General features: G+C 39.7%; 2 protein-coding genes across 2 annotated transcripts; both read right to left on the reverse strand.

Annotated features, from left to right (window-relative positions):
- Positions 1-48: 48 nt before the first annotated feature.
- Positions 49-15413, reverse strand: LOC121911335 (bifunctional 3'-phosphoadenosine 5'-phosphosulfate synthase 2-like). Its single transcript, XM_042432701.1, has 12 exons — positions 14442-15413; positions 11348-11462; positions 10993-11228; positions 10715-10853; positions 10398-10516; positions 5795-5908; positions 4627-4738; positions 3155-3360; positions 2718-2853; positions 1723-1991; positions 1352-1581; positions 49-999 (listed from the first exon to the last, which is right to left on the reverse strand). The coding sequence occupies exons 1-12, from the start codon at positions 14466-14468 to the stop codon at positions 858-860; spliced, it is 1845 nt and encodes a 614-aa protein (XP_042288635.1). The 5' UTR covers positions 14469-15413; the 3' UTR covers positions 49-857.
- Positions 15414-15967: 554 nt separating this feature from the next.
- Positions 15968-22173, reverse strand: LOC121911336 (multiple inositol polyphosphate phosphatase 1-like). Its single transcript, XM_042432702.1, has 5 exons — positions 20930-22173; positions 20653-20847; positions 18441-18538; positions 17532-17662; positions 15968-16713 (listed from the first exon to the last, which is right to left on the reverse strand). Exons 1-5 carry the CDS (start codon positions 21516-21518, stop codon positions 16290-16292), a joined length of 1437 nt encoding a protein of 478 aa, XP_042288636.1. The 5' UTR covers positions 21519-22173; the 3' UTR covers positions 15968-16289.
- Positions 22174-23419: the final 1246 nt, after the last annotated feature.

The following is a 23419-nucleotide window of genomic DNA, read 5'->3' on the forward strand; positions in this document are numbered from 1 at the left end:
GTTTAGGTTACATAACACAATATCCCAGTATTAGTCAGTCAGCAATGATTCATAATAACAAAGAAGTTCCTTTATTAGTGCATTTTACATACACATCTTTATGTTCCTCTTTATTAAATGAATGCACATGCCCACTTCACAACATCATATGAATCTCGGAGACATTTCAGGCAAACACCGACAACACATTCTTAACAATTTTAGTTTTATAATGTTGACATTTGAGAGAAAGGCACTTTCACATATGAAAAAATCTACGTTGTATTTCACAATAATAGGAAACATTAGCGTGATGAATTAATTAACATCCATACATGTAAAAACCAGGCACTGTAGGTAGTGATAAAAATACTTCCATTCAGGTAATATACAAATAACTAGACTGTGATGTAATTGTTATAAAATGTGAAATGTACATGGTTTTTTTTCATGCATCCTTCAGATATTATATGTAAATATAAAAAATGATTTCCCTGTCATGGGATGTGCTCCTAAAAAATAAAAATAGTATAAAGAATCTCATGTTACCTTTAATTTATTAAAATACACAGCTTAAGTTAATATGAATACAAACATACAATCACATAATTTTAAAGGATTGCAAAATATAATGCTTTAACTGCTTACGGCAAGTCATTTTGATCTGGTGTAGACTTACAAAGCACCCACCTTTGCCATTATTTATTATTTTATAGCAATCTAAATTCATCACTCTTACTGAGCATTTTTGGACGAGATAAAAGAGGCAGATATCTAAGATACTCCTGTAGAGATGGGTGTTTATTTAACCCCCCTTAAGAACCGACTGTATCTTTTCATAGTATGCTGTTGACTGGCGAGCCGAGCCACTGTGCTGATTACTTGTCCTTTTGAAGAGAGTTGTAGTACTCGACCAACACCTTCCAGGCCTTGGGAGCCATGAAACCGTCTGGAGGGTTTTCTCCGCTGCGAGCCAAGTTCCTCATCTTAGTTCCAGAGATGAACTCAAACTCTGCATGTCTAAGAAGGTGAGAAAATGAGGAGGGGAAACATGGAGAGAGTGGGCAGGATAGGTTATTGGAGGTGGTGTGGTCTCCTCTAAAATGACATAGGACAACCATTACCGTAGACTCCAGGTTCTGCATTAAAAATCTATTCGACAAAATAAATAAATACGCAGTAGACAGCAGGACATGATGATGGTTGTAATTATAAGTCAACAGAAAGATAAATATTATAAAAATAATAAATATGTTAAAATGTGTTATGAAATAATTTGGCACTGGTGAACCTCCTCTTAATTGTCAGGTTCCCAGTTTTTAAAATGGTTTAGCAGTTTTCAAGTAAAATTTGCAGATCTTTCTTTGCTCACCGCTCTGAGTCGTAAAAGTCCATAGCCTTCTTGTTCTTGTTGTAGGCAGCTACCCTGAAGGGGATGATCTCCACAGAGGTAAGGCCCGGAGCCATGGTGAGCACCTTGCTTCCATGAGTGGGGTCATACAGGTCCTGTTTAGTCTCCGGGTGAGGCATGCCTGCAGGATCCCTGCCAACAATGTAAAAGTTTGCTCCGGCAATCATTCTGGCCCTACAGTGCCATTGAACCTGACGGAAAAGTTGAAAGACATGCAGGTTGATATTTAACCACACATTCATATCATATGTAAATGGTTAAACAAAGAGTGTTGTCTAGACCTTGACTGACAGTAAGACCTAACTAAACAGTAAGCCAATGCTGCTCCTTACCTCTGTGGGTCCAGCGTACATCATAGGTGAGGGGAAGATGGCTACAATGGTGGTGGCCGGGTCCAGGACGCCCTCCTCCAAGACAGCGGCGTGCTGCTTCATCCGCCACTCCAGAGGCACATCGTCATCTTTGGTCCAGCCACCGAGTGGGTGCAACAGGAGGACTGGATTCTTGTAGCCTCGCTCCAGCAGACGACGCTTGGTGTCCTGCATCAGTAGAGCATGGCCGTTGTGGACGGGGTTGCGCAGCTGAAATGCGAATACCGCATCTAAACATGGAGGGAATGCAGCACAAAATGAGGTTCACATAACAACAACATTTGGAGTTCTAGCAGCAGCATTATTTGAGCTGTTGAGCTGCGTGATCTGTGCAGTCCAAAACGTGTGGATATTGTGCATCACATCTGTCACAGCAAACATGCTCATCATGCATTTCACAAAACTCCAATTGGCTTTTTTCATAAATTTGACATCAAAGTTGCTTGTGGGTTGTGTTTTATGAGCATCACAACATGCTTTCATCACAAAAAAAACCTCAAGATGGGACCACAGAGCATCAAAGAATACTGAAAAACAAAAACTACCCAAACATCTACTGTATTATGGTGTAGATAAATAAATGGACACTTCTTAAACAATCTTGAGAACAGCATTCAAATCAAAGTGAGAGTGAGAACAGGTGATCATAGTTCAATGTTCATCAAGATACATCTCCACTGATAACTGAACACAGATCACAAACATCACCATGCAGTTTTTAATTTACCATTTTATTTTTTTCATCTGGTCCTTTGTCATGCTCTTCTGAAAGACAAATGGGGCATTCTGAATAAACCGCCTTCATTTTATTTACTCTCCAGCTGAGACGGATATGCTCTTTATGGAATGGTATTAATCATAAGAGTCAGTAGCTACTTACAACAAATTGTATGTCATTTTGTGTTCCCTGATTGTTACTTGTGTTGTGGGAATAACGTTTTTGAGGATTTTCTAACCTGCTTCCATGTCTTTGAACTTCTGCTTGAGCTCAGAAGGAGTAAGACGATACTGGTCGAGTCCATCGTTCCATTTGATTTGCTCCAGCACTTCCAGGTCTCCACCAACAAGCCAGTCACCGCCCTCCATAACCATCTGCACAAGGTGAGAAACTGTCAGTTGTCTTTTGCTCACACAATTATTCACATGTAACTGCACTTATGATTTATATTCAAGTTGCCTTTGAGGTAAGTTTCTGTATTATTTAATATTATGTAATATTTTTATTAGGCTTAAGTGATTTACGTGTTGTTTGCCATTTCAACATTGACACAGTGAGAGTAAACAATGACGTTGGTATTAGAGGCTGTTACTGTCTGCAGGGCAACCATGTGGTAGACACTGAAATTATAACTGTGCATGACTGTGTGAAGACTTCTGATGAATGCCTTATAACCTTAATGTAAGGGTGTTTTGGACAAGTGGTGCCCCACTGTCTGGCACTACGTTCTTCCTTGCGGTGCTGGTAGAACTCTGGGTTCCTGAGAATAGCCACACGAGAACCCTGGTACTCAAGAGCCACGGCTGCACAGCCATCCAGCTCCTGCTTGGTCTCGGCGCTGACAGGCAGGACGATGGGAACAGACAAGTTGATGGCCCCACCTGAGACAGAAGAGGATGCAGCGATCTCAACCAGTGAACCAAAGCGAATATTATTTCAGAGTTGTAATGTACAAAATACTAAAAACACAAAGAAATCAAATATAATGCACTTCAAGCTCTCATGACAACCGCTAAGTAAGTTCCAAATAATGTTGCACTTGTTAGAGTGATCCCCAACCTCCAAGTGGTACTTCTGCAGTTGCCAGAGAATATGTGATAAGATTGTGGTGCAAATAATTTGAAAAAATAGAAATTAGGACTTGATTTAAAATTAAACTGTTGACTATTGAGTCAACTGTAACATCTGAACACCACTTCTTGCAATTGAGAGATTGAGAGAGTGATAACTAGTGTGTGAACATTTGTTATCACTAGTTAGAAGTTGAAATAGTTAATCAATCGTAATGAATAAACTTTTCATTAGCTAAAGGTATTGGATAATGGTTGAAGAGTTAGCTAAAAATATAAATGAAGTGAAATAGCCAAAAGAGATGGATAACTGAAATAAATAGCTAAAAGATGTTATTTCCATGATTAGGCAGTGAAGCAGACAACATAGTAAACTCCTCATATGGGAGCACAGATACGCAGTCTGTGGGCAGAGCATGCACACTTTATTTCAAAAAGTGGGCTGTGAGGAAGCATTTGGATTGACAAATATAATGCTGGTTTGATTAAAGCTTTAGTTTTTCAGTTGTTTGAAGAAAAATGGGCAAATAATGAAATGGAATAAACCAAACTTAGAACATATGGTAAACTCAAAACTGAGTTAAGTAATGACACGTGTAATTGAATCAGCCTGAAAGAAAAAGATCTGTGTGTAACCTACTACAAACATCTGGAAACAGGGCGTTATGTTGGAATTGAAAAACATGATCAGATTTACTGGTTATGTGAGTTAAATAAAATAGAAAAATAAATGTATTTGCTTTGATATTGTCCTTTATATAATGATCTAAAAAAAGTTATTCAGTAAAACCAAAAAAGATGAATTTGTTTTTTTGCTGTAAGATGCCGCATGTGGACTATTTGACAATATGACATGAACACGTATTTGGTTTATTTTAAAATAAACTGCACAATGATTAAAAAATAATACCTGAAATCAAACTTAATCATAACTTAAGCACCCAAATTGAAAGGGAACAGGTAGCACATGTGATTAACACTACACTGCTGTGGATGCTTTTGTGGGCAGGCTGGTTTAGAGATAATTTCCCAGCAGGTTATGAGAGGAGTAAATATGACGGCGTGGTCGTCTCTTACCATCCAGCAGGTTGCCAAAGTGCAAGACCTGGAGGAACTCTCTTTCTCTCATGAAGCCCTTCAGAGGACTCGCCCAGCCCTCTGCCAAAACCTGCACCCACTGTAGATCCAGCTGTTGAAAAAGAATAATCCCTCTTAGTGAACAGCATGAAAGGAAAATGATACTGATGGTGTTCAGTGTCTTGTAAATGTCAATACACTAATCAATAAGTCTGTAATTACGCTATGAATGAATGACTTGATGAATTGTGGAAATAAGAATGCTGGATAGATGGAAAACAGGCACAGCCAATCAGCTGCTTTCTTTTAAACTCACAAATGAGCTTTGACCTTTTGAACTTCCTCCATAACTGAAAGACCTTCAGTGTCTGACTATATAAAAGCCCCATTGTGCTGTTTGAATAAGATATTATTGCTGACGTATTTATGATCAATATATTAACCTCCTCACTAAAAACATGATGAGATGTTGTGAGATAACACACAGCCTTGGATGAATAATAGAACTCATGAGCTGGCTTTAACATAATTATAACTAGTTTATTTTCTAACCAAAACAAATTACATATCTTGTAAGTAAACAGTATTATTAGAAATAATAACAGTGTATAATCATATTCATAAATACTGTATTACTACATTAGTGCATAGTCATCACTTGGTTTAATCTCTTTATTTTGAGTTTGTTGCCACTTGAATAAAAGGAAACTGACAAATCTCATGTCTGCTGAACTGTCTTGACTGAATAAACACATTCAATGATGTGTCACTCCTTCTCACACAGACCTTAAGTTAGCAAATGCATCAAAGCTACAGATAAAACAACATATCTGAAATAATGATCTGACTGGACCCACTGAGAAAATACAAAAAAAGTATAATTCAAAGTATTTGTATAAATACAAAAAAAAAAAAAAAATCATTCTTCTTGACCTGAACAGTATTTGACAATCCTGTTAGTGTGTATTTCAGTTCTTCAAACACACTGCTGTACTGTAGCCTGGTGGGCTTTAAGATCTTTATTAGTAGCTAGGGACGTCAAACAGTCCAAACAAAAGGGAATATTTATGGGCTTATCATGAGCGTCTCTCTGCCATGTCCAGTATTGACTACGTGTCCATTAGCTGTGTGATAAATAAGAAGGCTATATACTGGAGTGGTGGGTTACCTTGGTGATGCTGATGGTGGGCAGCGTGTTTGCATCAGCCACAGCGAGATTCAGCTTGTTCTCCGGAACAAAGAGTTCATTCACCTCCTCCATGATCTCTGCTGGTACAATATTCTACATACAAGGAGAGAAAAGTCATATTAATATCATGTTGATTTACAGTGCATGCTTGATGTTTAGAGACGTTTAGAGTTTTTGTTGTAAATATTTTGGCTATATTTTCAGATAAGAATAAATGAAAACTGTTGTAGTTAAGAGCGGCACGGTATCCACAAGGTGGGGTGAAAGCTTAAAACTACGGAATTCATCCATAAATTAAAGGTCTGTTTCACATAAATGTGTGGGTGGGTGAGGTAACTTTACTCCAGTTTTTCAGCTTCACCACAATGGCTCACTTGGCTCGCGTGGTACATGGTTACTCAGGCTGTACACTTAACCTTCTCTCAAGCAGGTTTATCTTGTGGGAATCAGATCTAAGCTTTGGGTAACCAGAGAAGAGCTCTTAGAGAAAGTGGGTTGGCTAAAAACAATGAAAAGCTCTGCTCTGGACCAGCTGACACTGCTGAGATGTCTGAACACCAAAAAGATACTGGACTATTTCTTCTTCCCCCTCCTCTCCATCATGCTTTCATTAGTAAACATGTAAAATTATGTCAAAACCTGAGTCAACAGTGAACCAATAGATGCAGCTCTTAATGATCCAGGAAACTGACAAATGTCAAATGTCAAATGTTTAATATAATTTTATGAATCTTTGTCAATACTCTCAAAATTTGCAGCTATATGCAGAATCTACAAGGTTTTTGTCCTCCAGAGTGCTGCTGGTTTTCAATCCAACCAGGTAGTTTACTGAGTTAACCTATTGTCCTGGTCTAAATCAGTCCATTCATTAGTTAAGAAATAAAGCAGTAGCTGACTACAGGGAACACAGTCCTTTGGAGAAAGTTACTGATAATCTCTACTAACCTCCTTCCACAAACCAAACTTTTCTCTGTACAGAGCTAATTTTCAAAATCATCAGTTTTACAGGACAGAGACAGAAAGAAGTCCAGCACGTGTTGTATGTACAAACAAGTATGAGCTGGCTGCAATTATGTTCAATATTTGTAAATTTCTGTGGTTGTTTTGATGTGTAATTGACTAGGCTGAACCCAGATGGTCAGACTGGGCAAGGAGCACCACAGGGTTGTGTTTTCTCTTCTAAACTTCTCTTCACACATGAATGTGTCCCCACTTACCCTACTGACTCCATTGTAAAGTTTGTGGATGACACTACAGTCATTAGATTGTACACATGGTGCAATAATCACAACCTGTCACTCAATATAAAAAAAACAAAACAAGGAAGTGATCATTAACTGCAGGAAAGCAAAAAAGACTGAACACGCCCCACTCCTTATAAATGGAGACATAGTGGAAAAGGTCACCTCTGTGATAGTAGGGAAAGCCAGCAGCGCCTCTACTATCTGAGGACATTAAAGAAAACTAGTCTACCCCATAAACTGCTTGTGAATTTTTACCACAGTGCTACTGAGTGCACACTGACATACTGCATGACAGTGTGGTATGCCAACTGCAATCAGGCCGACAGATAATCTCTCCAGCAGATAGTGAACACAGCACAGGATATCATCGGGACCCATCTACCAGACTTGGACTCAATCTACACCTCACAACATTGTGGGCTCACGACATCATTTAAGATCCATCCCACTAGCGCCACCACCTGTTCAACCTCTTGCCGTCTGGGAGGAGATACAGAAACATTGCAGCTCAGACTTCCAAGAAGAAAAAGTGTCTTTCGCAGGGCTGTGGCGCTACTAAATAATGCTGCTTCTACCCCTATCCCCTCACCTCCCAGTGTGCAATAACTGGAGCAAGCCCAGTGCTTTAATATACTTTGCACTTTATGTATTTTAATCAATGTTTATCTGTCTTTTTATTACTTTATTATTACATGTGCACTTAGAGGGTTCTGCAATTTCATTGTCGTGAGCAACCTATTAATCTAGCTTACCAAATAATACTGCGATGAATGAGCAATCAACACTTACATACGATTATGATGTAATTTACATAATTTACCGTTATGTGATGTGTAATTTTACTTCCTTCACTTCATGTGTAAAAGGCACAGCTCTGTCAGCGGTTATGTGGCAATAGCAATAGCTTCATGGAAACCAACTATGACACAGCCTGACACAGCTTGCCTTGAAGTATTTCTTAAGCAATACAGTTACATGCATGAAAATACATGTTTATATTCTGAGTCAGACCTGTGTTCTTTAGGTTTTAGTGTAAAATGGCTGTCATTAATCTTGGTGTATTATTATTATATGCAGGATATTTCCATAAAATGCAGTAATATATGATAAGGTGTAGAAATATGTTCAGTATGTACAGTTCACATTTGCATTTCACATTTTGTCATTTGGCAGACTACAGTGTTTCTGCTAAACCTGTTTTACAACCTCATGTTATATTTGTAAAATATGCTTAAATAAATGATACAACACCGTTTTATCTTCTGTTTCTTTCTCCTGGCTCTTTGAGCTTGAGCACTACAATCATAATCATCAATGTCTTCTTTTAATGTTCTTGAATCTCTCAATAGCTGCTTTCAAATATATGAGTCGGCGTTGGTCTGGCTTTGTGACATGAACAATATGTTTACTCATCTGTAGTAAATGCAATTAAATTTTGAGATTCCTGAGAGTGATTTGTACAATATTGCAGCTACACTCCCATGTTTTGCTGTGTTGACTCAGCATTGTTTTATCTAAAAGCAAGTCAGCTGTGCCAGGGCAATAAAAAGCTGATATATTGTAGCCTTGGGAGCAGAATCAATGTTACGTTTTACATGACATTAGCAATACAAATATATTTTTATTGCTAATGTTATATAACGCTATTAAAGGTAAAGTCAGCAATTCTAATCCAGAATGCTTTTTGTCAAATTCAGCGAATATTTCCACTAGCTGTCCCTTCTGTGTCTGGCCAATCAGCAGCGGAGGGCATTCGTGCTCGTGCACAGGACGGGGGAAGTTATCAGAGCAGCTGTCTGTGTGACGACATGACAGTCTCCCGTCTCCAGCACCTGTTGAATGGTGGGGGAGGGCTGGCGAACTGGAGAGAGAGAGGTCGTATCAATGAATCAATAAATTCAAACACGATTTCTTTGTGTCAATTTCTTGACACGGAGCCGACATGCAAACTATTTTGGTTCAGTAAATTTCTGCTGTCAGTCAGCTTGGTGAAGGCAGTTTGTCTGGTCGCCGTCCTCTCAGCTCTACAGGAGCTGCAGCTGACAGACGGCTGCTTCTGTGGACAGAGATGCTGAACGCAGGTCGACTGAGAAGTGGCGAGGCCACAGAGAGGCAAAGAATGTGGCTGGGCTGCTGTGCTCACATGAGACCAATTTTTTTTTTTTTTCTGTTCGTGATAATGTGTGAGAGGAACAGAAGTGACTCTAAAGCTGACGCATAGCTCTGGAATCGGCCATATTTTTCTTTTGGTCGTTGCCTTGGCAATGTGCGTCCATGAATTTGGGAGGCGGAGCTCCTGAAGGAGCACGAAGGGAGGGGTGTATTTGTTAGGTGTTTAGTTCAAATATCAACACTCTCTCTCTAGAATGACTGACTCTACCTTTAATGATTATGTTATCAATAGTACTTTAGGTTTATATTCTATGGCCGGGGTTACATTTGTCTTTCCAGTTTGACTTTTGTGATTTAGGTTGTTACAAATATAAAACAAAATTCTGATCACAGTGATGTGTCAATATTTACACTGTAATGTGAACTCTGTGTCTGAATCTGTGATTGGATCTGTTATTCCTGTGCATACACATGTAGAGGATCCTTGGGTAAAAATGCCACTGAGAGCAAGAGAGTCATACCTTATATTTATTTTTTCTCATGTGTGACGGGAGTAAATTAGAGGGAGAACATAGCAAGAATGATATTTATGTTGCTCTTAGACTTTCAGTTCATGTCAAGTGAGGGTCATTTCCTTTAGGTTCTTCTGTAGTATTCTACAGCTACATTTATCAAAAAAGCTATTTTTAATCCTAATAACGTATTATTTTTGTTTAATACACCTTATATTATGATGCATATGTGATGTAATGATATCATTTTTCTCAGCTTTTTGCTGCTGTGACCTATTGTCCTCAATATGATCAATAGTGTCATCTTCTCTGAGCAACCAAACACCATTAAACTAACACCATAATGTTATCTCCCTCTGGCTAATTGTAGCCATGAGAACTTCTTCAGCTGTACTGGTACATAGTCATTGTTTGATTTTAGGAGGCCATCTAGTATAGCCCATCCTTGACTATATTGAACTTACCTTGTAACATGAGCTCCTTGTTTAAATAGGGATATAAAGTATTTTTTAGTGTCCTGACTCCTGACAGATTGATGTTTAACATTTACGTCACTTACTAACAATACGTTTTCTTACTGTTTGAATTGTAAATTCTTTGTGATACAGAGCTATAAACTGACACTGATAGAGATGACGTGTACAGTACAGAGGGTGGCGGTTTGTGCTACGGTGTTAAGCAGAGAAGCCTGAAATTCTTCTCTGTCAAACCCACCTGGTCCCTGAGCAGCTCCAACACTTGATGGACGCATTCATTCACTGTCAGCTCCCCAGTTTTCAGTACCAACTCTGGAGCCTCAGGACGCTCATAATCAGAGTCAATCCCGGTGAAACCTGGCAAAAAATGTGAAAACCATATAAAGAAATGTAATTAAAACCCCACAGACTTTGCTCTTCCATTTTGACTTGAATAACATACAGTACAACTAAAACGGGAAGTGAACTATCCTGTAGATGTGGAAACACAAAGAAGTGTGGTAGCATGTAATACATGGGGAGAAAGTTTGCTGAGGTGAGCACTGCCGCACTCACCTTTGATCTCGCCAGCTCGAGCCTTCTTGTAAAGTCCTTTGACGTCCCTGCTCTCACACACCTCTAGAGGAGCGTGGATAAACACCTCGAAAAACGGTAGCCCAGCACTTGCATGGATTTTCCTCGCCTCGCTACGATCCTGTGGAATATAAAACATTATAAAACTCTTTCATCAAACCCAAATTTCTAACATCCATCATCATCAGGTAATGTTTATTAGATATTTAAATGAACACCTATGCACCAGCACTTGACTGTAACTGTTAGTGTTTTCTGACCTTGGCGAACGGAGAGATGAAACTGGTGATGCAAACGAGCCCAGCGTCGGCAAACAATTTGGCCACCTCGGCAATACGGCGGATGTTCTCCTCGCGGTCTTCGGCAGAGAAACCCAGGTTCTTGTTCAGGCCGTGGCGGATGTTGTCTCCGTCCAGTGAGTAGCAAGGGATGGCGTGGGACACAAGGAACTCTTCCAGGGCAAAACTGATGGTAGTCTTCCCAGCACCAGACAAACCTAGTAGATACATGAGATAAGGCATATTTTAAGATGGGTTGAAAGATGTGTTTGAAATGGTTCCTAGATGGCAGCCTCATCACTAGTAAGTGGTTATTATATGACTAATGGAAATTTACCAGTGAGCCAGATGGTACATCCTCTGAAGCCTCCTCTGGTGCCCACGACCTGCCCTCTCTTGCTCCGGCTGACGTGGTGGGCCTGGTACACCACATTAGTCGACCTGTTGAGGTCCTGAAATAGAAGAACACAGCGATGGTGGCAATAAGGCGAGCTCAAATCGTTCTGAGAAATTACTTGTGCTGCTGATTGCATGTTGAAAATAGGCAAACAGGAAATGGGTGGTTGCAATGAGCCTCTGCTGAGTATTAAGGTATTCAGCTGAAATCACTCAGTTCACTATGACATTATACAGTATCACACACCCCACCTACATCTTGTCTGTTCAAATCTGGCAACATCTGCTAGTTGATTGTTAGCTATGACTTGTAAAATATCTGTACAGTAGCTTCCGGCCTGACACCATTTAGAATTAACTGTTTGTGTCATGCAACTAATATGTCCACGCCCACCCACTTTGCATAGTGATTAGAGTTTGGTTTACCACAGTCTGTCTGGTTTTATATGACCAAAGTGACTATGTGGACCAGACTGAGGATAAATGGGGCTGTATTGACTTCTAGCGGGGAGGGGTAGAGGAGGGAGGCATGGAAGGGACGGAGGGAGGGAGAGGACTGACTGGACAATGTGTCCAGTGTGCTGCCTGCAGCCAAGCGATGATGTGGCAGTGCTCGTGCCCACACGTTCGCCCTCTGCACCCACTCTCCCTTCTTCCCTACATCCACCCCATCGCTTCACTTTTTGCATAATCATCCCCGCTCTCCTTCGATCACCATACACTTTGCCTACAACCTGTCTGCTTTTTCCACTTTCTACCCAGTGTTACAGTAGTTTAATCCTGCAATATGCTCTTGCGGTATTCAGTATGTATTTGCATTTATAAAGCCTTTCTACATGTGCACACACACAGCCATGACTGCAAAAAAAAACAAAAAACAATGACCTTGACAAAGCACAGTGAGGCATGTTTCAGTCAAGGATGTGGGAGGATCACCATATAAAGTTATGTTGTATTGCTGCCTCCCTGGTGGAGAAAGGATTTTAAGGGAGGGATGAAGGAAGGGAATTTATAGATAACCAGTCTGGGCATCCCTGGTACCAAAGAATAGAAATCACACCACATAGGACTCATAAACAGGTTGAAGAGTTTGTGTTTATGGTAAAATGTGCTGTTTTATAACAACAGTGTGACTTTCAATACACTACTGCTCTGGTCCCTGACTTTAAATGGTGTTAATGTACCGTGAGCAGCGTGAGCAAAGCAAAAGTCCACTTTACACACTCTAATGATGAGCATAATTTTCCCCAAATGACACATAGCCTGCTGTTCATGTATGCACACACCCACACACACCAACTCAAACTGTATGAGCCGTAGACAAACAGCGCTATTCTTCCAAATGTAGGAGACATAGTCTTATTAAGCCATTGCAGACTCAATCCCCGCTGCCAACGCACTTCTCCTTATCCTCTTTTCCTTCCTTTCCACATTCATGGGAACATGCTGTATTTTTTGTGCGCCGTCATCGAAATCATGGCACAACTGTTGATTTATTTAAGAGAAAAATTCAAGACTCACCTCTTAAGACATGCTTTCATGTAAAACTCATTATTCAGTTTGATTTCATTACATTCTTAATGTCTTCCTTTGTTTCCTCTTGCTTGTTTTTACAATGAATTGAACCGTTGAAAAGTGCAAGAAGTGTGCTATTATCTCTTGTTACTATCATCTCTGTTCCTCTTGCACTCAGTTCAGCTTACATCCCCTTTCTCCAGAAGTCACATTAGATAAAACTATGATGTTTAAGTGTTCTGAAATTTCTCAACTTGAAGGAGTACGTGCAGTAATGGAAATTGGCAAAAGCATTTTGTAACTAAAAAACAAATACCACAGCATGCATGAAATCACAGCTGATTATAATTATTTTCATTATCAATTATTTTCTCAAATACTTGGATAATGTTTTGTCTATATAATGTCAGAATATCCACATTTACATTTAAATTGTCTGTTCTGTCCGATCAACAGTCCAAAACACAAATATATTTCATTTACAATTATATAAAATAGAAAAAAAGCAATAAATATTCAGATATAAGAGGTTGGAACCAGCAAATGTTTGGCTTTTTTGCTTCAAAAGTGACTTTCAGTTATCAAAATAGTTGCTTAATCCAGTATCTCGAACTTTTTCACGTCAAGGGCCCCGAAACTGACACGAGTTAGACCACAGACCCCCATCTGACAAGATTTTTACTTTTAGATGTTTTATTACAGAAAGTGTATAAAACCCACGACCAAAACAGTTATACACTGTCATTGTGTAACTTATGGATGGAATTACCCCCCTGAAACCACCTCAATGGCCCCTGGGGGACCCCGGACCCCACTGGCTTAATCGACTGATTGGTTACTGACAAATCAGTTCAGCTCTATCAGACTTTAAATGATGCACACCTTTCTACAAAACGCAGCTCTCCTGCTGATAAATGACACATGACATGAAATATGAGCTTTCCACTGATTCCCATTCTTATGATAAACTCCCTTTAAGTTTTCCAAGTTAGCAACATTCCTGTGCAGCATTTCGTCTCAGCCTGCCGTCTCACAGTGGCTTCTTTCTCCCAGCCAGCCACCCCCCCCTTCACAAGACACCTTACGTTATGAATGGGTCAAATTGATATGGGTACGTTACTACAACAACCGGCCTATTCAGAGTCCAGGCATGTCTTCAACCATCACACCTGGTAGTAAAATACAGTAAAGAGGCACAAAAGTGAAGATGGTGTCACAGAAAACGAGCTTTTAAAGCAAAAATTCAGGGTTACTCTGAAGGAAAAAGTGTTTTTTCCCACAGCTTTTTTCTGTATGACCGCAGTATCGTCAGCGGGGAACATATAGCGGATAGTAAGGGCGTTATTACTGTGTATTAATAAAACACTTATTAGACACAGACATAGGAGGACTTTTACATCTCGTCGCTGTAGGCTCAAAAGCACTTAAATGTTCTATTGAGAAACATTTGAGACTAACCTGATGACAACTTGACATTCAGTTGTCGCTTTTCTACCCCGTTATCTGATCTAGTTTCTTACCGTGCGAAGCTTTTTCACTCCGGACATTTCGTACGAGGGTAACACCGCCGATGTACTGCTGAATTCCGGGCTCGGACTGGATGTGGGGAGTCTCTGTTGCTCGCTCGAGTTGTAACTAAACCTCCAAACTTTTGGCTACAGTAATCGATGCAGAAGAGGGGGTTTTTAAAAGAAGAGACTTTCAAGACACGTAGCATTCCGCTGGCCCAGCCTCCAGCCCTCCTCCTCCGACGTCCAGAAATCTGCATAATTCGCCGCACACCAGCCAATACTCAAGCATAACGACAGGACGGGGCCGAGCATCGACACCGGCAGGATTGGGTCGGAGGTTGGGCATGAGATTCAGCCACAGCTGGGGGGAACGTTACAGCGATACTTTCTCCGAGCAGTTAGTCAATCACTGCTTATAATACGTCCGTGCCAGGCGACTACTGGGAAAATATGAACCTCAGTTCAAAACTAGCGATAAGCATTGTTTGGTTTTCCCCGTTGCCAGACTGAAACGGAACCGTTAAAAATACACCGGCCCCTAACCCACAGCCGGCTAACTAACGTTAACTGTCAAGCTAATTAGCCTCAGTTAGCTAATGTAACGGTTACGCTAGCTAACGTCTAGCGAAGCAGACTGTCATAAAGTTTCAGTTCCTCTCTCTCTCTGGTGGAATTATTAGCACTTTTGTGGTGCTATTCAACCAAAGTTAAAGGCTGATTTATGGTAGGTCGCTCGACACTTTTTGAAAATCGCTCAATAAATAAAATGAAAGCGTCGCGCGACGTTTTCATTGTATGCTTCGGCAAAAGGTTTTCGTCATCTCCATGGTAACCAGACGGTATCCTCCAGCCGGCTTGTTTAGTTACATTATATCATCCCGACCGGGACTAATTACATTACAAGTTATGTAAAGTTTCAGACCAAACTATAAGGAAGTTCAGTGGAAACTACAATCTCCATGGCGACGTTAGTAACACTACCCAATCACATTGCGCGACAAAATATAACGGTGTCCGCGACAGATCAAATTTCTCCAGGTGCGCGAAAGGAAAGTGTCGAGCGACACTTTTTTATGTCAAAAATACCTCACTTCTGTCGAGCGACACTTATAAAAAGTTTCGAGCGACCTACCATAAATCAGCTTTAACCAAGTGGATGTCAGTCACCATTAAATCCCCAAAACATGCAGTTAAAATTATACTAACGTAAATAAAAAGTAAATAAGTAAATAAGTAACGTTACAAGCTGTACCGAGATATTCTTCAAAGCGGTTAAAGGTCAAACCGTATGAGTAAAACATCTGCTGTCAAAGTTAAATATTGATATTAAATAAGTCAGCCTGACATGGAAATCGTGACTTATATATTTTATGAGCAAATTAAAATTACTTGTGAGATAATAAACACCACCAACCTTCTCATGATACATACTGACCATACAATCTTGTGCTCAATCGAACTTCGACTTCAGTGTTCAAAAAATGTTTCAGTGCTTCCCGAAAAACACAGAACACATAAAATGCATACACTGCAAAAAAAATTCAATTCTTTAATTCCTGCACAGCAATGAACACCTTGGAAAAATATGCAGTATAGCATTAGTAATACTGTTATGATACAAGTGAACTTGAAATTGATTTCCTAGGCTGGTATCATTGGTGTATCAAAGACACCAACTCTGCTTTTTCTCAGGCATAAGATAAAGCCTCCACGAGCACACTACATTGAACTGTGAAGGCACTTTGTTGATCCATTCAGATAAAAAGCCAGTTCAAACAGTCATGTGCTCATGGTTTGCATAGGACAAGCATTTGGACTAATTATTAGTCCCATTAGGTGCAGAATTTCCACATCATTTTACAACAGATTTAGGTCTCTGTAATGCCTTTGTCTTAACTTTTGAGTCAACTCTGTCTGCTTAAACATCTGACACTCCGTCTCAAAGTCACAGCCTTGGAGCAGTTCCCTGTAGCGCTCTCTGACGTCTTGATAGAGCGGCATGGAGGCCTGCTGGTCAGTCAAGCCAGGGAAAGTCACAGGCTTCTCGTTGAGCAGTGGCTGCAGTCTCAGATCGCCTTGTCCACAGTCGTACAGCACCAGGACTAAATTAGCTGCGTAGGGTAACATGCGGCTGGTGCGGAAGGAGCGTTCAGTCTGATTGGCATAGTTGGTTGATGTCAGGGTATCGTTGTCCTTGAAGAAGCCCAGGAGGGTTAGCAGTGGCAGGAGGGTCTCTGCATGGCCAACCTGGACTGTCACGGCTTCCGTCACCTGGCCAGACCTGACATAAAGGACATTCAACATCAGTTTCAGGTCTAACACAGAATGAGCTCAGTTTGAAAAATGTCAGGGGGCATCAACGTAAATGATCCAGACTAAGATTCCAGACTGGAAAACATCCACACAAGAGTCCATTCAACCAGAATTACAAGGAATGTTTAGATGTCAAAAACTGCGTAGACAACTATTAACGTATAGGTGTTGTAGATATTAGTGCTGAAATGATAGTGGATTAATCTATTAGTCGTTTGACAGCAAACTGATTGCAAACAATTTTGATGCTGATAAATTGTCCAAGACATTTAGTGGGCAAAAAGCCAAACATTCCCTGGTTCGAGCTTCTCAAATATGAGGATTTGCTGCTTTTATTTGAATTATTTAATAGTGAATTAAATATCTTTGAGTTTTAGACTGTTGATTGGACAGAATAAGACATTTAAAAACATCACCATCCACTCTGGGAAAATGTGATGGCCATTTTTTTTTTTAAACAATCAATTAATTGGAATAATATTTAATTATTGCAATCACAGCCTTACATGGTATTTACAAGTGCTTCAGTTGTCCATTTCACATGTACTGATGGAACAGATATGTTCCAGATGCTACTATATTAATCAATACAGCTGTCTACACAGGCTGCAAATCTGCGTATGTTTATGCTTCAAGATCATTTTCTTGTTTTACCTGCTACAGTGTTTGTGTATTGGGTAATTAGTAACCAAGAGACAGTCCATTGGGGACAGATTGGTGTGTTTGAGCAAACAGATTCAGGAAAGGTTCATATTGATGTCTGCAGTACATTTAAGGGTCACTTACTTGTTCTCTTCGGCTGCTTTGTCGAGTCGACTGAACACATCATGGAAGAGGATGCAGCTCGACTTGCTGTTAATATCGTGACCATAGCCTCTTTTCCAGAACTGCTTCAGGTCATTTGCATACTCCATAACCTGTCGAATCAGAAAGCACAAATCATTGCTAGTCTGAGAGACTAAAAAGAGACCTCAATCTGTCAGTCTTTCATTTCAGGCTACCTGAGTGTTGGGTCAGCTTGTAACACAAGACACAAAACACTCTTTGTGACATGAATAATGCCCAACTGTTTCTCAATGAATGAATACCGTGGCGAGGCAGAGAAGGAAATGCATTGTAATTTTTAGTGGAACAAACAAGTGAAATTAAACCAATAGTCAAGGGTCAGGTCTAAATCAGCCTACCAACAGGTTCTTCATTTTTGCCCAAATAAGGTGTTTTTGATATTGTTTCTTCCATGATTTTGGGGTCTAAAACTGATAATAAGATGACAAGATCGGTCTTTCTCCCCCTTAAATCTTATTATTTTTCCTTTCTGTTCTTATATATGTTTTCTGTTTCTTGCAGACTTGCTTGTGATAAAGAAATAATGCAACTAAATACAGTAACTCGAGGCAGTGCAACAATGAAAAACAACACAAATTCACTGCCAGAGATGCATCAAGATAAAGATATTTTTGCATTCTGAAATTCAGGACAGTTTTGAGTCCACTTGTGCAGGAAATCATCCTGTTTGTCTATACTGGGAACTTTAAAAGGTTACTGACCCATAAACATCTCGCGGCTACATGTGTAATCAATCTAATAACAATCTTCATGATGGAATCTTACCTGCATGCTTTCAAAGCTGAATAACAGACATTTGATGACACTGCCACATTAAATCTAAAATCATTAAATAGCTGAGGCTCATACCTGTGCATCGACCTCATCAAAAAGCTGACACCAGGGGGAGTTCACGGTCTTGATGGCAAACTCATAAGCACACAAGTAAAACGCAGCCTCTGCCATATCTGCCAGAGAAAGGTTGAAATGTGGTGAAATCACACATGCTGTGCAGCCATTTAAACAAACACAACAGAAATCACTGTGAACTGACACAATTTGTCCTAGAACCTCAACACAATGGTGTGAATTTCTTAAATACTGCACCAGTTTGAGGCCTGTGACACTAACTCAAGGTCACACAAATGACTGAGGCAACACTGAGTACAGCTCAGTCAATTAATTACTTGGGACAGAAGCTATAATAGTTTGACACTGGAAAAAACAGCTCCACCTACTGTGCAAATACTCCCTGTCAAACATGACCAATGGGATGTTGTGCACATTATCCCTCCGGATCTGATTACAATTTTTCATTTAAAATGTCACAAGATTCATTCAAGTTGGTGTGTAATAGCTGATACACTGCATGATAGCATGATACATCTGTTTCAAACTAAATCAGTTGTCACTGGGTGACACTTTGTTTTCATTGTCCCATAGTTTTCCTAAAAAAGAACTGATGTGTAACTGTGAATTCAGGGGAGGTTCCTGGAAAAAACCATTCAATTTTATTCTAATTACAGTTACAATGAAGACAGTATTCAGTTGCTACACTTTGAATTAATTATTTCCACTTAATTGTGAGTCTAACCTTGAGCATCTGAGCCAGCTGAACATGCAAGAATGTGAGATTTGTTGACAGACAAGCATACAGTTCATCATTTACAGAGTATAAAGTTATAGTAATAATGAATTAATATTTAGTTGGGTTTAAATGGAGCATTCCATTCAAAGACATTCCTATGAAAATGAAAACTGCATCTAAACTCAACACAACTAACTAAACTCAAATATTCAGAACTACAGCTCTGTTTTCCCTACACTCAGCAATTACAGAAGTTTAAAGTAAAGTGTCACCACGTACTGAGTTTGGAATATAGAACAAATATACTCAGTCATGACAAAAAAACTATCTTGCCAATCAGGAATCATTCTTTATTTGGGTACCTAAATATGACTTTATTCAGTCTTAAAGGAAAGGTTCACAATTTTTTAAGTGACTTAATGAAGGCTAAATACATCAGAATAAATGCACACAGCAGACTCAATAGCCTTGGATTAGAAAATATAGTCCTAATTCAGATATGGTCATCTGCTTCTTTATTCTGGTATCAGCAGGTGAAACATCCAAAGACTGCAGCTTTTAACATGTACTAAGAGAAGCAACCACATTACACCGATCCTTGCTTCCCCTCACTGGATACCTGTGAGTTTTAGAGTTGATTTTAAGATTTTACTGCTTGTTTTTAAAGCCTTGAATAGTCTGGCTCCTGCCTATATCTGGGATCTGCTAACTTTCTATGAACCTGATTGCTGCCTGAGATCGTCCAGCAGGGCCCTACTAATGGTTCCAAAATAACAACTTGTCATTAAAGGTGACCGGGCCTTTGCTGTTCGGCCCCTCAGACAGACAGACTCAGTGTCCTCTTTTAAATCTCTTCTTAAGACTCACTTTTATCTTATGGCTTTTTCTTAACTGATGGTATTTGTTGTAAATATTGAAATAATTCTATCTTGTTTATATATTAAGTTTTTGATCTTCTTTACTTATATTATCTGTTTTTATTGTAAAGCACTTTGTAACTTTGTTTTTGACAGGTGCTATATAAATAAATAAAGTTATTATCTGCCGTGGTGTAATGTATCCAAGTAAATTTACTCTAGTACTGTGCATTTTTTGAGGTAACTGTACTATACTTGAGTATTTCTGTGTTATACTCATTTGTACTTCTACTCCACTACATTTTGGAGGTAACTATTGTATGTTTTACTCCATTATATTTATTTGACAGCTTTAATTACTTTGAATATCAGGATTTTACACACTAAACATGTGACCAGTTTATAAAAAAATGCATTATAGACAGTAAATACTACCACACAATAATGCATAATAATAATACTCAAATAATATAATATATAATATGACACACTTACAGGGGTCATGTTTCTAATAATAAGTAGCTTTACCTTTATAAGACTCTGAATGCAGGACTTTTACCTGTAATGTATTTTATACAATGCTGTAATTGGTACCTTTACCTAAATAAAGGATCTAAATACTTCCTCCAGCACTGACCATCTGTGATGAGACTGTACGGGACATTGAGACGGTCTGCGATCTTCTCCTGGACCCTCCTCATCTCTGATCCCTGCTTGAAATTGTCGACCTCTGACAGTGCCGATGGGTTCTTGTCAACATCCTGCACAAACTTTACGCACTTGTCAAAAAACCTCATCAGAGCATCATTCACTGCATGGTCAAACTCCCTATCTGGGTAGGAGAGGGAAAAAAGGAGCATGGTATGAAATGCATGTAAGTAATAAACCCATAATATGATATTATATCATCATACCTTTAATGTCCCACAGCTCTGTCAGTCCTGCCTTGAAGGACAGTGTGCTGTTGACACACCTGTGCTTTGAGCTGGTTATGAATTTAATGTGTCCTCCTCGAAGCTTCTGCTCTGAAATCAGTGAGGGGAACAGCTTTGACAGTCTGACGGACAGATGCTTGAGGTCCTTTACACCCTTCTGGACTAGTCTGCCGTCCATGTCCTCAGTGTACCACATCGTCCACTGGGTCTGGATCTCACGCAGCCAGCTGTCTTTGCCCGAGGCTCTGCTTTTTACCACGTCGTACAGCTTCTGCATCTTCTTGACGTTTTTGGTCGTCGGGTATCTCGTGCCATGTCTTATTATGGCAGTCATGTGGATTTGGCGACATTGTGCAGAAGGAGGCTGAAGCATGGATCTGTTTACAGCAAGTATGTCCTCTATGAGATACGGATTCACTTCCTCATACCGACCTTTCGTGGTGAAATATTTGGCGATCGCTGGTATGTTTGGATTCTCCTCAGGAGTCACATCGTTACGAAAACAGAAGGAAATGCCGATTGTGGTGGTGAAATGAATAACAATGATTTTCCAAAAAATGGTCGACATGATGAAGCCACGTATTTTGTGTGGCTGTGCGAGCCCCCACCTACCAGATCCAAAACTGAGTGACGTCGTCCATGTGGGACTGAGCAGCCCAGCCAATCCTTTACCCAGAGGTTGTTAGTAGTAAAACAAGCCAGTCCAAAACCATACATTGAGACAGGATTGTCGTTACATAATGGGCTATAATGGACATTGACTACTTTTTAGTGCTCACAAGACCTTTAGGTTGTGAAATACAACTTTAAAAAAAAGGAAGTGGCTATCGGATTCCTCTGTGTCAATAGTCCGTTTATTGTTGGTACGGAATAATTACGCATGCGCATTGGTATTGATCGCGCAAGATCACGTGATCAAATTTAAATAGTTTAAAAATGGAGGAACGTATTTGCTTGCTGGTTAAACGCCAATCCTTCCCATAGTTTGGTTCAAAATGGTTAGCTTTAGGCACAAAAACACTTGGCTAGGGTTAGGGAAAGATCGTGGTTTGGGTTAAAACAGTAAAATGCGTTAAAAGTGTCCGGTTTACGGCACTAAAATGTCTGATGTGATGTAAAAAAATCCGGTAAAAATGTCCCATTTAACAACACTAAAATGCCCAATGTGACAGTAAAAAATATCCAGTAAAATGGCGTCTTTAACGGCACAAAAATATCTGATGTGATGGTAAAAAAATTGGTAAAAATGTCCCATCTAACAGCACTAAAATGCTCGATGTGACGGTCAAAATGTCTGGTAAAAATTCTCCCGTTTAACAGCATTAAAATGCCTGACGTGACACTGTGTGACATTTAAAAGTCCTCCTCTATATCCTACAAAAAAATATTGTGCATATTGTTACTTCACTGTGCAGAATGATGTGCATGCAGAGTTTGACCCTGGAAGACTGTTTTCACATTATGCTAAAGGGGGAAAGTTTCTCTGTGCTCACTGAGTTAAAGGCGTGTAGAGTATGATTTTGTGACATCACAACTAGTTTGGAGCCAATCATGGTCCAGTATGCAACTTATACAATCATGTGCTTGCTCATGGGGGAATTGTTGGGTCTCTCTAAATTAAAGAGTACAGTTTAGACCTGCTCTATGTGAAAACTTAACAACAGAACTTTTCAGAATCTGACTGTGATAGGAAAGATCTAACTTACGATATATTTCTAAGATGATAAAAAGTAGTCGTAGAGATATTGGATATGTGCCTCTGAAAGTTAAGATCAGCATCCAAAATCACACCCAAGTTTTTCACATGCTCGCAGGGTTTTACTGACATGGGAATTAACAATGAGTGAATCTGGTGCCTCAGAGCCTTCGGACCTGCTAAAAGAATCTCTGTTTTTTCCTCATTTAGCTGTAAGGAAATTTTTGGCCATCCAATATTTGACATCAGTAATGCATTGGATGAGTTCATTCACTGGATTAAGGTGGTTGGCAGAAACAGATATGTATAACTGTGTGTCGTCAGCATAGGAGTGATATGATTTGTTGTATTGTTGAATGATGGACCCAAGTGGGAGCATATACAAATTAAACAGTAGAGGACCTAGAACTGACCCTTGAGGGACTCCATATGGAATGCTGACTTCATCTGATTCAAAGTTCCCAACAGAAACAGAAAAAGATCTACCTTTAACGTAAGACGAAAACTAGTTAAGAACAGTGCCTCTAAGGCCTAAACAGTGTTCAAGGCGCTGAAGAAGAATTACATGGTCAATCGTATCAAAGGCTGCGCTGAGGTCAAGAGGAGCAGAAACGTTGAGCTCATTTTAAGATCATTCACAACTCTGACCAGGGCAGTTTCTGAACTGTGGTTAATTCTGAAACCAGACTGGTAAACATCAGTTATATTGTGCAGCTATTTAACAATATATGCCAAACCCCCCCAAAAAACAATGTCTTTGTATTCTTATATCA

Source organism: Thunnus maccoyii, chromosome 14, assembly GCF_910596095.1.
Source record: "Thunnus maccoyii chromosome 14, fThuMac1.1, whole genome shotgun sequence".
Classification (NCBI taxonomy): Eukaryota; Metazoa; Chordata; class Actinopteri; order Scombriformes; family Scombridae; genus Thunnus; species Thunnus maccoyii.

Bases quoted from the DNA above. Each gene is read 5' to 3' on its own strand.
- LOC121911335 (XM_042432701.1), bottom strand. From the start codon at position 14,468: ATGTCCGGAGTGAAAAAGCTTCGCACG. The intron at 11,229-11,347 runs GTAAATTTCCAT...TGTATCTACTAG, and splicing joins ATGTACCATCTGGCTCACTG to GTTTGTCTGGTGCTGGGAAG. The intron at 2,854-3,154 runs GTTATAAGGCAT...CACCTTGTGCAG, and splicing joins CAAAACACCCTTACATTAAG to ATGGTTATGGAGGGCGGTGA.
- LOC121911336 (XM_042432702.1), bottom strand. From the start codon at position 21,518: ATGTCGACCATTTTTTGGAAAATCATTGTTATTCATTTCACCACCACA. The intron at 20,848-20,929 runs GTATGATGATAT...TCTCCTACCCAG, and splicing joins AGAGCTGTGGGACATTAAAG to ATAGGGAGTTTGACCATGCA. The intron at 17,663-18,440 runs GTATGAGCCTCA...CTGATTCGACAG, and splicing joins TTGATGAGGTCGATGCACAG to GTTATGGAGTATGCAAATGA.